Genomic DNA, 13591 nt, shown 5'->3' with positions numbered 1-13591 from the left:
CTTTGTGGCTTTGTGGGTGAGCTTGTACAGAGCCACCTGAGCATTCTCAGGGTGCACAGCAGGATGAGAAAAGTCTGGGTGTGACACCACAGCCACAGCCCCTCGCTCTTCATCGCTGCACAGCAAACAACTTGCTGCCTGAATAATTAGAAAAGGCTCAATGTGCCCTCCCTTTTTTAGCCCCATACACCTGCACAGTGTGGCTGCCCCATCCCTGGGAATGGTTGGACGGGGCTTGGAGCAACTTGGGGTTGTGGAAGGTGTCCCTGCCTATGGGGATAAAATGGGATTTAAGGTCCCTTCAACTCAAACCATCGTAAATCCTGTGAGGAGTGGCTGAGGGAGCTGGGAAAGGGGCTCAGCCTGGACAAAAGGAAGGCTCAGGCGGAATTTCTGGCTCTGCACAACTCCCTGACAGGAGGGGGAAGCCAGGCGGGGGTCAAGCTTTGCTCCCAAGGGACATGATGTGAAAAACGAGGTTCACCTTCTATGTAAATTTTAAGAAATAGGTTTAAAACAAAATATGACAATTAGGAGATAAAAAAGCAAAGTGCAGCCGGCCAGGTGACATGGCATTCAGCCAACTCCACACCCTGCTATATCAGAGTCATCCTTTAAATACCCTTTCTCTTGTATCAATCTGTTGAATATTCATATTTTCCATAAACTAGTTTCCATATTCCAGGAGCTGTTTTGCATGGTCCCTCCTTGGGTTTGCCTTTTTAGAGCATGCGTGTTTCTTGGCTGTGTCTTCATTATCACCTCCAGCTTGGGCCTTGGTCCACACTTTCTTCAGATAGTGGATGCTGACAGTTGGTATCTCAATAGCAGGGTCTTCTTTACATGTTCACTGGATGTTATATTAATTAAACAGACAGTTTAAGCATATTATATCCATAGCAGGGTCTTCTTTACATGTTCACTGGATGTTATCCCGACCAAACAGACAGTTCAAGCATACTACATCAACTACTACCACTATGCCTAGTTTTCTTTATTAATAGCAGAAATAAAAACTTACATCCTTACCACAAAGTCATGAATCATATAGCACACACCCTTGCGAAAAGCCAACTTTATAATATGCCTTTACAACACACGACAAGGGAAAACGGCCTCAAGCTGAGCCGGGGGAGGTTGAGGCTGGAATTTCCTCACGGACAAAGGCGCTCCAGCTGCGGAAGGCGCTGCCTAGGGCGGTGTTGCGGTCCCCACGCCGCGAGGTGTGACACCCAGGGCCGTGGGGCGGTGACAATGTCAGGAGCGGTCGCACTTGCGGACCCGCCGCCCCTGAAGGGATCTCCCCCCTCAGCCGCGCCCGCCCCGCCGCGCGCACACGTGACCCGGCGGCGGCGCCACGTGACCGGGGCCGGGCACCACGTGACGCGGCGCCATGGCCGCCAGCCGCTACCGGCGCTTCCTGCGGCTCTGCGAGGAGTGGCCGGCGGAGGACAGCAAGCGGCGGCGGGACCTGGGCTCCTTCCTGCGGCAGCGGGTGGCACAGGCCTTCCGCGAGGGCGAGAACACGCCGGTGAGGGGCGGGAGGGCGGCTGGGAGGGCGGCACGCCCGCGGCGCCGGCCTGGGAGGGCGCGGGGAGCGGCCCGGCAGCGGCTCTGAGGGGACTCTGAGGGGACTCTGAGGGGCTCTGAGGGGACTGTGAGGGGCTCTGAGGGGACCCTGAGGGGCTCTGAGGGGACTGTGAGGGGCTCTGAGGGGACTGTGAGGGGCTCTGAGGGGACTGTGAGGGGCTCTGAGGAGCTCTGAGGGGACTGTGAGGGGCTCTGAGGGGACTCTGAGGAGCTCTGAGGGGCTCTGAGGAGACTCGGGACTCTGAGCGGGCTCTGAGGAGACTGTGAGGGGACCCTGAGGGGACTCTGAGGGGCTCTGAGGGGACTCTGAGGGGCTCTGAGGGGACTCTGAGGGGACTCTGAGGGGCTCTGAGGAGCTCTGAGAGGACCCTGAGGGGCTCTGAGGAGACTGTGAGGGGACCCTGAGGGGAGGGTTTGGGGTTTGGGGCGGAGCGCGGGCTTTGGGGCTCACACGCGGCTCTGTCTCCGGTCTCGCTGGGCTGTGTGCCGGCAGGAGGTTGTGCTCGGGGCTGCCTGGGGCTCCATGGAATATCAGCACATGCTGAGCTGGGAGGGAACGGGAACCACAGCGGTGATAGAGTCCTGCTGCTCCCGGCTCCTCCCGGGCAGGGCAGGAGTGTGAGCGCTGGGCAGCCTTTGGAGCGCACATCCTGGAAAGCCTTTGGAATTCCGGCCACGGGCTTGTGCCTCCGCCAGGCAAAACTGCCCTGGGACACCTGGATTGTACCTGGGACAAGTGATTGCTATCCAGGACCAGCTGGTCTGTACCCTTGACACTGGGCTTGTGACCAGGATAAATGGTTTGTGCCCAGGACAATGGGGTTTGCACCCAGGATAAATGGTTCGTGCCCAGGACAATGGGTTTTGTGCCCAGGATAAATGATTTGTGCCCAGGACACCTGGTTGGTGCTCTGAACAAATGGTTTACACTCAGCACACCTGATCTGTACTCAGGACAGCTGTTTTACCCTCAGGACAACTGGTTTATCCCCAGTTCTTACACTCTTCACACCGTGCACTTTGGAAAACCCCGTTCCTGTGGTTATGGGAGCGGGGCACAGAGCTTTGGGAATTTGTCAGCTCTGCTGGAATCCACCTAATTCCTGTGCTCTCCTTACCTCGAGGGTGGGATGATGGGATGCTGCAGCACTGCCTGACGCTGATGGAATGCAGCGGTTGTACAATCGAATTCCGCCTCCAGATGTAATTCTGTTGGAGTTTAGGCTTTGCTGCTGAAATAAATTAGGGGATCTGATGCCTGACTTGGCTGCAGACCTTCCCAGGAGCGGAGGTGTTGCTGCAGAATGCAAATGTGCCCTTTCTTAGCATAAAAACATTGTTCCAGAGATGCGTTTTCCACCTCAAGGGGCCTCCTAATACTGTGCTGGTGACCAGAATAGTCTGCAGCAGGCATTTTGGGAAGGGTTTTATTGCTTTTCCATATGCTCAGGACAGCTTAATGTGTTGCACCAGTTGGCTCCAAGATCCCAGAGCTGCCACTGATCCTGGAAATTTGAATTGATACGTGCAGCAGTGGTGGCAATTTGTGTGTAGAGAGGCTGAATGTGCTGGCAGGAGGAGCTTCTGAGAGGGGAACTAGAGCCACAAGGGCTCTTTAGCCATCTAATGGAAGGAGATTTGCAGGATTTCCAGGGCTGGGATGCTGTTTGTGCCACCCTTTTATCGGCTGGAAATGCTGGAGCCTTGGCAGGGGGTGTTTGGGATGGGGCTGCAGGGCACGGGGGGATCACCTGTGGCTGTTCCTGCATCCTCTCCTGCAGCCCTGCTGAACGAGGAAAGGTTTTCCTTGCTCTTCCTACTTCATCCTGACTCCTTTCTGTTGATGTTATTTTTACTCTTGACCTGTTTTAACCATTAGTGGAGCAGCAACATTGAGTTCTGGGGTGAGCTGGGCTCATTGTACCACAAAAAAACCCCCCCAAAACCCCCAGGAAAAACACTGTAGACTGGAAAAGCAGCTGAGCAAGGGCTGTGCCAGGCAGAGGCACCTGGCACAGGTTGGGGATGAGCCGGATCTTCCAGCTGAAATAGAAATCCAGTTACCCTTCAAGCCGCTCCCTGTCATTTGTGTTGATTTCCCTAATCAATGACAGGCTATTTTTGGCCCCTGCAGGGAGTTTCTAAGGTCCAGCCTGGCACCTTGTCCTGTGTGATTCCCTGCAGTGACAGAGGTGGCCTCTCAGCAGGAAGGGCCACAGATTTCCCAGGCCCAGCCAGTAACGTTCTCTGTGGCCGTGTATTCGCTGTCACATCTTGTTGATGTAGAATTCAGATCCATTCTGGAAATCCCAAGTGTTGTTACTCCTGCAGGCCAAGCTGGTGGGAGGTGGAGGGAAAAGCCTAGAGCAGGATGGGCAGTATCCAGCAGTGCACTGGGAATTCTGGGCTGCTCCTTCATGGCCATTGTGCCTCGGGACGACGAGGGGTTTTGCTCTGGAGGTGTAAAAGCAGACTTGTGTCCCCTGCAGATCTCTGACCCCGAGGCCTGTGACCAGATGTACGAGAGCTTAGTCAGGATCCACACCAACTTCTACAAGAACAAGGTGAGAGCTGTGGCACTGCCCGCTGCCCCTCTCTCTGGGGGGGAGCCTCCACCTGCTGCAGCATTCCCGGGAATGGCAGCATTCCTGGGAATGCCTGAGGGACAGCTGAGGGGTGGGTGCAGCGGTGCCTGTGCTCACCCAGGGCAGCTGCTGGGTCAGCAGGGCAGGCCTGGTTCTTGGTGTGGGTGAATCCCAGCTGAAAACAGCATCAGACTGTGCCAGCTGGTGACACTTGGGCCTTTTCCATGCACTGCAAGTGACTTCTCTATCTCTCTCCCTCCTTTTCCTGCTCTCCTGGGAAGTACCCACGGCTGAAAGACACCACCTTCACCGGGGTGACCGTGGAGGATTGCAGGACGATCCTGGCCACAGGTACTGCTGCTGGGCCTGCTCTGAGAGGGCAGGCCAGGGGGAAAGGGACATTCTGCTCTTTGGGGTGCTCCCTGGTGTTCCTCCTCAGCCCCTGGGAGTGGAGGGCACCAAGGGGCTGCCTGCAATTCTGTGGAGGTGTTGGATGAGGAGTGAGTTCAGGAATAACTCAGTTGAAGAGTCACCCGGTATATTGGAGTGAAGAATCAGTTGGAATTTGCACTGTCAGGAGCAACAGAGGGTCAGCAAAGGCTCTGTGGGGACAGACAGCAGGATCTGTGTGGAAGGAACACGTTTGCTATGTCACCCCAACACTGAGCTCAGCTTCTCTTTCACCATCTTCCAATTCCCTTCCTATTCCTTCTTTGTCGGGCCTTGGGAAGGAGCCGGGTGCCCCCACACAGAAATGCTCTCAGCACATCCTTTATGAGGGGCAGAACTGGGAGCCAGAGCAGTTTTGTTCTGCTCCAGTTCCTAACTTTGATTGCAGTGCATGGAAACTGAGTATCAGTTGTTAGTGATAAGAGACTCCCTGCATTGATTGGAAGGGAAACCAGCCTCGCCTCGGGCCTGGAATGAAAATTCATTAAGATGAAGAGTCAGAGAGGGAAATGAGATGGAAGGCAGAGCTGTTTTAGGAGGGTTTCATTCCTCTGCTTTCCTGCTTATCTTCCTCAGGCCCCATCTCTGTCTCCCTTCTCCTTTTGCAGACATTCTGAAACAGATGGAAGACATGAAAAAAGGGACGTGGAAAAGACTGCGGGAAAAGTTCTCTGCCAAGAAACCCGAGGAGGACTCCATGTGAGGGCCCAGCTCTCAGCTTCTCCACTGTACATATCCCTGAAGCTCTGCGTGTTGCCATGATGAATAAAACCACTTATTCCTCTTAGCAACAGCAGTTTTGTTACCCTCTACATTCTTCATATTTAGTGCCTCCTTTTTCTTCTGCTGAGAATCTGGGGCAGAGCTGAACACATCCATGCTGGAGCAATGTAGGGAAGGGAACTTTGTGGTGTCAAACCTGGCCCTTTGTGTCTCAAAGAATGGAACGAGCAGGAGCTGCCCAGAGGGAGGAGGTGCAGCTTTAAATGTTCTTGTGAAGAGAAGAGAGAGGATGTGAAAACCTCTGTGTGCTTGTGTTTGTGTGTTAGCCCAGGGACCAGGGCAGTGGAGGGGGGGAGAACTTTAATCATCACATTTATTTTCCTTCGGAGAAGACAGAGAGGACGGAGGGTGACTTTGCCATGGTGACAGTGGAGCACTGCACGAGTTTAATTGAGATTTTAATCAGCTGCTGCTGCTGGAGGAGCCAACTCCGTGCAGATCCCCCCCAGCCTGAGGAGAGGGATGTGTGGGTTAGTGCAGAGCTGAGGGTGAAGGCAGGATTAAATGACATGCTGCTAGATGGGGCCATAAACACATTTCAAGTGCGCTGCAACTTCACTGTTATGGGCTTTTTTATTCCTTTTCAGAGCTTTACTGCTTTCATCAGTGTCTGTTCTTGGGCTTGGAGCTGGGACTGGCTTGGGAAGGATGAGTGTCTGGAGCAGAGCTGTGCCAGGGCTCCACAGCACCAACAGCTGCTCCTTTTTACGGGTTTCAGCAGAGATTTCCTGGCAGGCAGTGAAAGAATTTGGAACTGCAGCAGGCTCTGCTCCAGAGCTCCAGGAACCAAGGCTGGTACTCGTGGTGGCTCTTCATGGCAGCGTTTGGCCAGGGATGTGCAACACCTGGAGCTGGGAGCAGCGGGCTGGGGAGCACCTTGGTGCCAGCCCTGCTTTGGGTTCTGCCCCTGGGTTTGTTCTGTGCTTCTGTTTGACAGCCCCATCACACACCAGAGGGCACAGGAAGGGGACTTCCTTTACCACGTTGTAGTTTTTATTATAACACGATTCTGTATTTAATTTAGTTAAGGCAATTTACACTTCAGTTCTTAAGTAACAACGATAACAACCAAAAAAAAAAAAAAAAAAAAAAAGGAAAAAACAAAAAAAGGTAAAATATGACACCAGAGATGAAACTATGAAACTAAAACACAGGACACCCCTTCACAGTGAACTCCTGTAAACCTGCAGGCTCCTACTACTGCTGCCCAAAGATCCTTGGTCCACAGAAGGCAAAAGACTTTTTTAGTTCCCACTAGGACAAGCTCAGCTCCTCATCTGGTGAGTTAATTAAATTAGGTTCACCTCCTTGAGTTCAGGTTCTCTTTACTGCACCACGGCATGAAGGGAATTGTGTAAATGGAGAGGGGTCAGCGTGGAGCAGGCACAGCAGATAACGAGGGCTGCTTGGCAAATATCCACAAAAGGGACAAGTGGCACTCGGAATAAGTTAAATAGTGCGGCCCTACAGCTACTCACCCCACAGCCGAGGGGCTGGAGCACATGGAGATAAAGATACAACCCTCCACAATTGCAAAATAAAGAGTTATTGCAATGAGGAATGAAAGTCCTGTATGGTTTATCTTCCTACGAGGGTGTTAGAAAAACACCTGGGCCCAGGTGTGGGGAAGACTCCGGCCAGTCCCTGCTCCTGGAATTGCTTACGAGTGCTCTAAGGGAGATGCTGCCTGGGAAGCCCTTGCCATGTGGTCCGTTGTCCCCAGACAGTGACAATCCATGCCTGGAGCCCAGGCAGGAGCAGGCTCCTCAGCTGACACAGGTGCAGTCCCTCGGTGGCTGGAGCTGTGTCTCAGTGGTTCATGGTGTTCTGGACATCCACAAACCCCATCCTCTGCCTGCGCTTCCGCTGCTCCGTCATCTGCAATTCCAACCAGGACACGCTGAGGCAATTCCAGGCCCTCCTGCTCTTGGATGTGCTTCCCAAGTGTCTGACTGCACTGCTTTGAGCCTCTGCCAGCAAACTCTGAGCTGATGAGGCACGACCCAAACCCACGTGTCCCAAGTGTCCCCAATTCCCCCAAAAATGAGCTGCAGGAGCCCTGTGCTTGTACCGTCATTGTGCTGCCTTGGGCTGCCTCCCACTCCCTGCCCTCAGTGGCTATTTTGGGAAGGACAGAGAGTTCCTACAGGGGATTTCCCCTCTCTCATACCTGTTCCTTCAGCTCATTCAGCTGGGAGGTGAGGTGGGACACGAGCTTCATGGTGGTGTTGAGTTTGTCCTGCAGATTGCGGATCTCGTTCTGCTCCCCTTCCCCTTCATTGCTGACCAGAGACATGGCTCGCATCCGGGGGAACCAGTCCAGGTTCTTGTTCTGGGAACGTGACCACAGACAAGGGGAGTTGGGGTGAGGGGTCAGAGAGGAGCAGGGAAGATAAGGTTTAACAGGCATCCTCCCTGTGCTTAGGGATTAAAGAAATTCTCTTTGCAAAAATCTGCAATTTTTCCATGCATGGTCCATTTCTAGGTTGCTTCATGGGCTGAAGTGCAGAAGTTTGTCTTTCCTTTCCCTCCCTTGCCTCAAAACATCCTTGAAGCCCCACTCCCTGCTTGGCTCGACCCTTCAACTCACAGAGCAAACCCTCCAACAGACCACATGGAAAAAACCAGCAAATGACAAACTCAGGCACTGCACCATTAGCCAGTATTTTCCAAAAGGACTTCCCAGAGCTGTTTTTCCTTGGCCAGCCCCTTGTTCCTGATATCCCTGGGGTAGGGAGGTTGGAATGGCCAAGGAGCTGCCCCGAGGGCACCTCTACCTTGATCATCTGTGCCACGTAGCTCTCGGGGCCGGTGTAGTCGGTCTTGTTCTTCACCCGCACCAGCACGATGAAGTACAGGTAGTTCCACATGTTGTGCTCGTATTTGATGTGCTCCTCAAAGGACACGGTCTTGTTGTCAAACTTGTCCCTTTCCAGCCCTGGGAAAGGCAGGGAAGGGGGGAAGAGGACAGGGGGGAGAAGGGGAGGGGAGGAGGTGAGTGAGCAGCAAACACGTGGAAGGAAATTCAGCCCAGGGCATCCCCTCCCAAAGGCCACACTGAAGTCCTGTTAATAATAAGTTGGCATTTAGCACATAAACATCCAAACCAGAGGACAACAACCCAGCTGGGGGTTCAGGAGACTTCTGCTTGAAATCACAGAATCATGGAATGGTTTGGGTCGGAAGGGATTTTCCACCCCCTGCCATGGGCAGGGACACCTTCCACCATCCCAGGTTGCTCCAAGCTCCATCCAGCCTGGCTTTGGACACTTCCAGGGATCCAGGGGCAGCCACAGCTGCTCTGGGCACCGTGTGCCAGGGCCTCCCCACCCTCACAGGGAACAATTCCTTCCCCTGTCCTGCTGGCTCTGCCTCTGCCCAGTAAAATAAACCCAGAGGATCTTTAAAGGAAAAAACAGAGAGATTTACTGGTTGGGTTTTTTTTTTTCCTTTTTTTTTTTTTTTTAATGCCTACTGCTGACTGAAAGGATTCCAGAGCATTTTCTCTATTATATTTCTCCAGTAATATGCTGCTTTTTTTCCCCCACTGGCCAAGGGAAGGTCTCAGCAGTGAGATGCACAGCGACAAGAACCACACAATGAGGTTTTAGTTTAACACCTCATTAGCAGGGTGAGGAACAACACCGAGAATTTCCCTCCAGCTGTGTCCTTGTTTAAACCCCTCCCAGTGCAGTGACCCCTCGCTGAACAGATTCAAGTTTTGCAGTGATAAATAAAAACCAGGATCCAGCTGAAATTCTTTTCCTTCCCCCAGCCTGGGAGGGGAGGAAGGGCTTTGGGGCAATTCCTGTATTCCCAGTGCTCACCACAAATAAAACAGGTGGTCTTCAGGATCTCTTCCTTCTTCTGTTTCTCGCTCCTCAGATCAGCAAAGGTGTCAATAATGACCCCGAAGATGAGGTTGAGGACGATGATGATGACAATGAAGAAGAAGAGGAGGTCATAGACAACTCGGGCAGGGAACAGGGACTCCTGTAATGGACGAGAGGGAGAACTGGGTGTCTTGCACAGCTCTGCTCCAGCCACCCCAGCCCTGTGACACAGCTGTGGCAGCAGGGGAGGAGGAGAACGTGAGGGATGGAGCTGGATGTGTCACAGCTCCCAGGAAGGGGGGCCTGCAGTGACTGCAGCAGGGTTTAGCAGAAGGAAGAGGTGCCAGGTGCTGTCCCCACTCACATCCTTGGAGGGTTTCCTCAGGATGTCCCCCACGCCGCCGCCGTTGCGCAGGCCGTGGTTGAGGACGGTGACGATGCACATGAGCAGCGTGTCACAGGCACGTTCCCACTGCTCCGGGTCGGCCTCTGGGGAGGGGAGCAGGGCAGGGGCTCAGAGCACAGGCAGAGCACCAGGCCCTGCCAGGGGGTGGTTCCAGCTGCAGTGGCAGTGACACAGGAGCAGCTGCCGGCAGCATCCCAGCAGCTCCTCCAGCAGCCAAACGCTCCTGCAGCTCCCACCTCCTTTCTGATTGAATGGATCCACTCCAACATTTTTTATGCCAGGGTCTGTGCAAAATTCAAAGGCCTCCTGCCCAATACGTCCCAGGAAGTGGATTGAGTTTCCACCTTGGAAAAGCTGGGTTTTTCCTCAGCTGGCTGGCAAATCCACGCTGCCACACAGGGCTCCCTTACCTTCCAAGGCAGTGGGTGCAGCAGAGCAGCTGATTTTATCACTGCTGCACGACTCCATGAAGGTCTCCACATTCTTTTGCATCCCCAAGGGATCATCTGCAAGGAAGAGACCCCAGCCCTGTGAGGGCAGCAAACCACTGCCACGGGCTCCCAGGAAGATGCCAATCTTCTTGGGGAAAAGTTGCCTCATATTCTCCTACTTTTTCTAGTCCCTGAAGCTTTTTCTCAGAGTTGAGACCCCGCAGGGCTGACCCTTTATTTGGAGCTCTGTGCCCCCTTCTCTGCCGCCACGAACCCCAAACCCTGCTCTGTGCAGCACGAGCACAAAGCTGTCCTCTCTGTGACCCCAAAACCAGTGCAAAACCCCACCCAGCACACCCTGAGATGTGTGTGGAGGGCCCCACGGCCCCGAGCACTGCCCAACCTTTGGCTTTGCTGTCCGGCAGCCGGTCCACCTCGAGGATGAAGTCATCCTTCAGGAACAGGAAGCCCACGATGGAGAAGAGGTAGACGAGGATGAGGGCCAGCAGGGCTGTCAGCAGGATGGAGCGCCCGTTCCGCGTCACGCTTTTGATGACATTAAACAAGGTCTCCTCACGGTAGATCAAGTCAAAGAGCTGAAAGGAGCCAGGAGCAGAGAAATGCTGCGGGGTGCTTCTCTTGATAATGCCTGGCCTATCTATATCCCCTTTTATCCAGAGATCTTGGATCGCTCAGCAGACCTTGACTAACTTTTCTCACAAAGCCTTTAAGTTTCCCAGCTTACTGAAGGGAAGCAGAGAAGAATGGAGTGACTTATGCACAGCAGGAGAGCCAAGAATAGGCCACATGTATCCTGGCTCTGCCCTCGCCGGCTCACGTTGCCTCCCAGCTGACCCAGATAAAGCACACAGCAGATTAGAAGGAGAGATACAGCCCAGGACCAGGAGAGAGACAGCAATAGATACTGTCGGGAGGCAGAAAGCTCAGCCCGTGCAAAGATTAGAGCGCAGGGAATTGTTCTCTCCGCTATCAATCAGTGTCACAGGAACCTTCCAGCTCCTAAAGCAGCAGCCAGGCTGCCTGTGCCCCCCGGCCACCTGAATTCATCATACCAGGATGCTGTAGAAGAGCTCGTGCACGAAGAGCCCCAGGACGCTGGTCACGATGTAGCCAACGTGGTACAGGAACTCCACATCCATGATCATGGCCTTGTAGCCACGGATGAAGGTGCCTCGGTTGCCCACGAAGCTCACCACGAACACGATCTTGTTGGTCAGCTGGGGACGGCCAGAAACGGGAGGGAGTGGGGTTTGCTGCGCCCTGGGAACGCGGGACAGCCTCCTGATCCCCCAGCACGTGGAAAACTCACATTGAGAGCCCCCAGGATGTTGAGGGTGAGCCCGATGCCCAGGTAGTAGATGGAGCGCAGGATCAGGGCCACCAGCAGCGGCCTCACCCCGTAGCGCTTGGTGAACAGGGCCATGATGGAGAAGCAGATCAGGATCCAGAAGAGCAGGGAGATCAGCGGGGAATCCAGCACTCCTGGGAAGAGGAACACGTGGATGTTAAAGGCAGGGGCACCGCTGCTGCCAGGCAGGCCAGACACGCTAACGAGCTCTTGATCAGAAATGATGATGCTGCACTGCCAAGATTTGTGTCGGTTCAGGTGGTTTTTACTGATGCATTTACTAACATCTTTCATCCGAGAGCTCAGAACCACTGCAGGTGATGGGAGGCTCTGCCTGACAACAGGAATGGATCCCATCACTGCTTCCCACATTGTACAAACAGGGCAAGGGCAGCCCAGGAGAAATTAGGTTTCCCTGAGAAGGAAGGGCTGGAAACTGAAATCCTGACTAATCCTTTAGCCAGCAGAAAGAACCTGGGGTGGTAGGAGCCCAAGGATGAGGGCAGTGCCAGTTTTCCCGCATGTGAAGATCCTTTTCCCTTCCACCCCGAGGAGCAGCAGGTGCCGGGGCACTTACCCATGGAAGTGGCCTCCACATAAGGGTAGAAGAAAGCAATGATGATGTTGATGAAGACGGCCAGGTTGAAGGAAATGCTTCCCCAGAGCGTCATTCTGCGGGAGAACCAGTACATCAGCGGCATGCCTGGGGGGAGAGGAGGCAACACACAAACCTCAGCCAGCCTCGTGCCAACCGAGTCCTCCTGGAGCTCCTGGGTCAGCCCAGACCCTCTGTGTCATCCCCGTGTCCTCTCTGAGCCCCTGTGACCTCCTGAACCCCCTGTGTCATCCCTGAGTCCTTCCTGACCCCCTGTGTCATCCCCAACCCTCTGTGCCAACCCAGAGTCCCCTCTGACCCCCTGTGTCCCCCAGTGTCACCTCCCAGACCCCCGTGGGCTCTGCAGCTGCTGGCCCCAGACCGACCCAGCCTCCCACCTCCTTCAAACCATTCATGAAGTGCTTTGAAAACATTCCTGCTCATCTGCTGGAAGAGGAGTGCACCTTCTAAGTGGCTCTGCTCACATTCCTTGGTTTCCCAGCCCTCTGGAAACCTACTCTGACTCCCTGGAATCAGGTTGGCTCTGTCCTCCCTCACAGCCCCTACACTACTCCTCAGCTGCATCCCAGTATCCATCTACTCAGTTCCCAGGATTTACAGCCAGGATTCCCACCCTGGAAGCCCCTGAGCAGGTCTGCAGGGGGCAGAGAAACAGGTTTTATTTCCCATGTGCAGCTGCAAGACCCTGGTTTAGGGGGAGGCAACCGAAAAGGCTTTCCAGGGAAAGGAGCTCAGCTGGAATCCCAGGGAACGTGAGCAAGGCGCACCTCCGAGTGTGGAGAAACTGCCCTGACAGCACAGAGGAATCCCACTCCCACCCTGCCAGGTGTGCGGCGCTCTGCAGGGCACGGGCAGCTCGGTGATGCCGCGCCCAGGCGTGCAGCCCTTTCCCAGCAGGAATATCCCCCAGGGGAGGCTCTGCCTCGCTCTTACTGCGCAGCTTCTTCTGCCACTCCATCTCGTTGTGCAGGAAGGAGGACTGGTCGAAGAAGTCGCTGACTTTGCTGCCCTGCTCGTCCTGCTCCGTGGTGGTGAAGAGGCGGTACTTGGTCTCCTTGGTGAGGAACTCGCAGATCCCGGGCACGGGGAAGATGATCTGCTCCATGCTCCGGTCCAGCCGCACGATCTGCGGGGAGCAGAGCCCTCAGATCCTGCCCAGCTGAGGTTTTCTCCCTCCTTCCCAGATCCAGCTGTGCCTTCCCCTCCTCCCTCGCGCTCCACAGGATCCAAATATTGTCAGCCACTCGTTTAAAAGCTTCCCAAGTGCCCCGAGCAGAGGCAGCCCTGGCTGTGGTAGGTTGGGAGCGTGGGAACAGCGGATCCATGCCAAGGGTGAGGCTGCTGGATCAGCTGCATCCCACTACTGCTGGGACAGAGGGGAAGGGTCCAGGGGGCTGCTCATCCCAAAGGTCCTGGAGCTAATGCTCCTGCCAGCATGAGGATGGGAAGGGGGCACAGCTCCTGGTGCAAAATAATGGGACATGAAGCGTCTGGAGCCAGGTGGGATTCATGGACCGTGGGGAGGCTG

The 13591-nt window shown here is 54.6% G+C and overlaps 2 protein-coding genes across 2 annotated transcripts in view; one reads left to right on the top strand and one right to left on the bottom strand.

Annotated features, from left to right (window-relative positions):
* Positions 1-1357: 1357 nt before the first annotated feature.
* On the top strand, positions 1358-5421 carry UQCC2 (ubiquinol-cytochrome c reductase complex assembly factor 2). The gene is made up of 4 exons (XM_066204151.1): positions 1358-1531; positions 4080-4154; positions 4457-4526; positions 5234-5421. The coding sequence occupies exons 1-4, from the start codon at positions 1394-1396 to the stop codon at positions 5326-5328; spliced, it is 378 nt and encodes a 125-aa protein (XP_066060248.1). The 5' UTR covers positions 1358-1393; the 3' UTR covers positions 5329-5421.
* Positions 5422-6379: 958 nt separating this feature from the next.
* The window catches only part of ITPR3 (inositol 1,4,5-trisphosphate receptor type 3), a 38286-nt gene continuing 31074 nt past the window's right edge, over positions 6380-13591 (bottom strand). The window contains exons 48-58 of the mRNA XM_066204150.1: positions 12997-13189; positions 12025-12150; positions 11409-11581; positions 11152-11316; positions 10482-10674; positions 10058-10153; positions 9606-9730; positions 9236-9401; positions 8186-8346; positions 7579-7740; positions 6380-7286 (exon numbers count right to left, since the gene is read on the bottom strand). Of these exons, the coding sequence (XP_066060247.1) occupies positions 7218-7286; positions 7579-7740; positions 8186-8346; positions 9236-9401; positions 9606-9730; positions 10058-10153; positions 10482-10674; positions 11152-11316; positions 11409-11581; positions 12025-12150; positions 12997-13189 (1629 nt within the window). The 3' untranslated portion in view covers positions 6380-7217. The remainder of the gene's footprint in view (positions 7287-7578; positions 7741-8185; positions 8347-9235; positions 9402-9605; positions 9731-10057; positions 10154-10481; positions 10675-11151; positions 11317-11408; positions 11582-12024; positions 12151-12996; positions 13190-13591) is intronic.

This window comes from Chamaea fasciata, unplaced genomic scaffold (assembly GCF_029207755.1).
Source record: "Chamaea fasciata isolate MVZ Bird 193981 ecotype frontalis unplaced genomic scaffold, bChaFas1.0.hap1 SCAF_25, whole genome shotgun sequence".
In the NCBI taxonomy this organism is placed as follows: Eukaryota; Metazoa; Chordata; class Aves; order Passeriformes; family Sylviidae; genus Chamaea; species Chamaea fasciata.
This window is presented reverse-complemented; position numbering and strand designations above follow the sequence as displayed.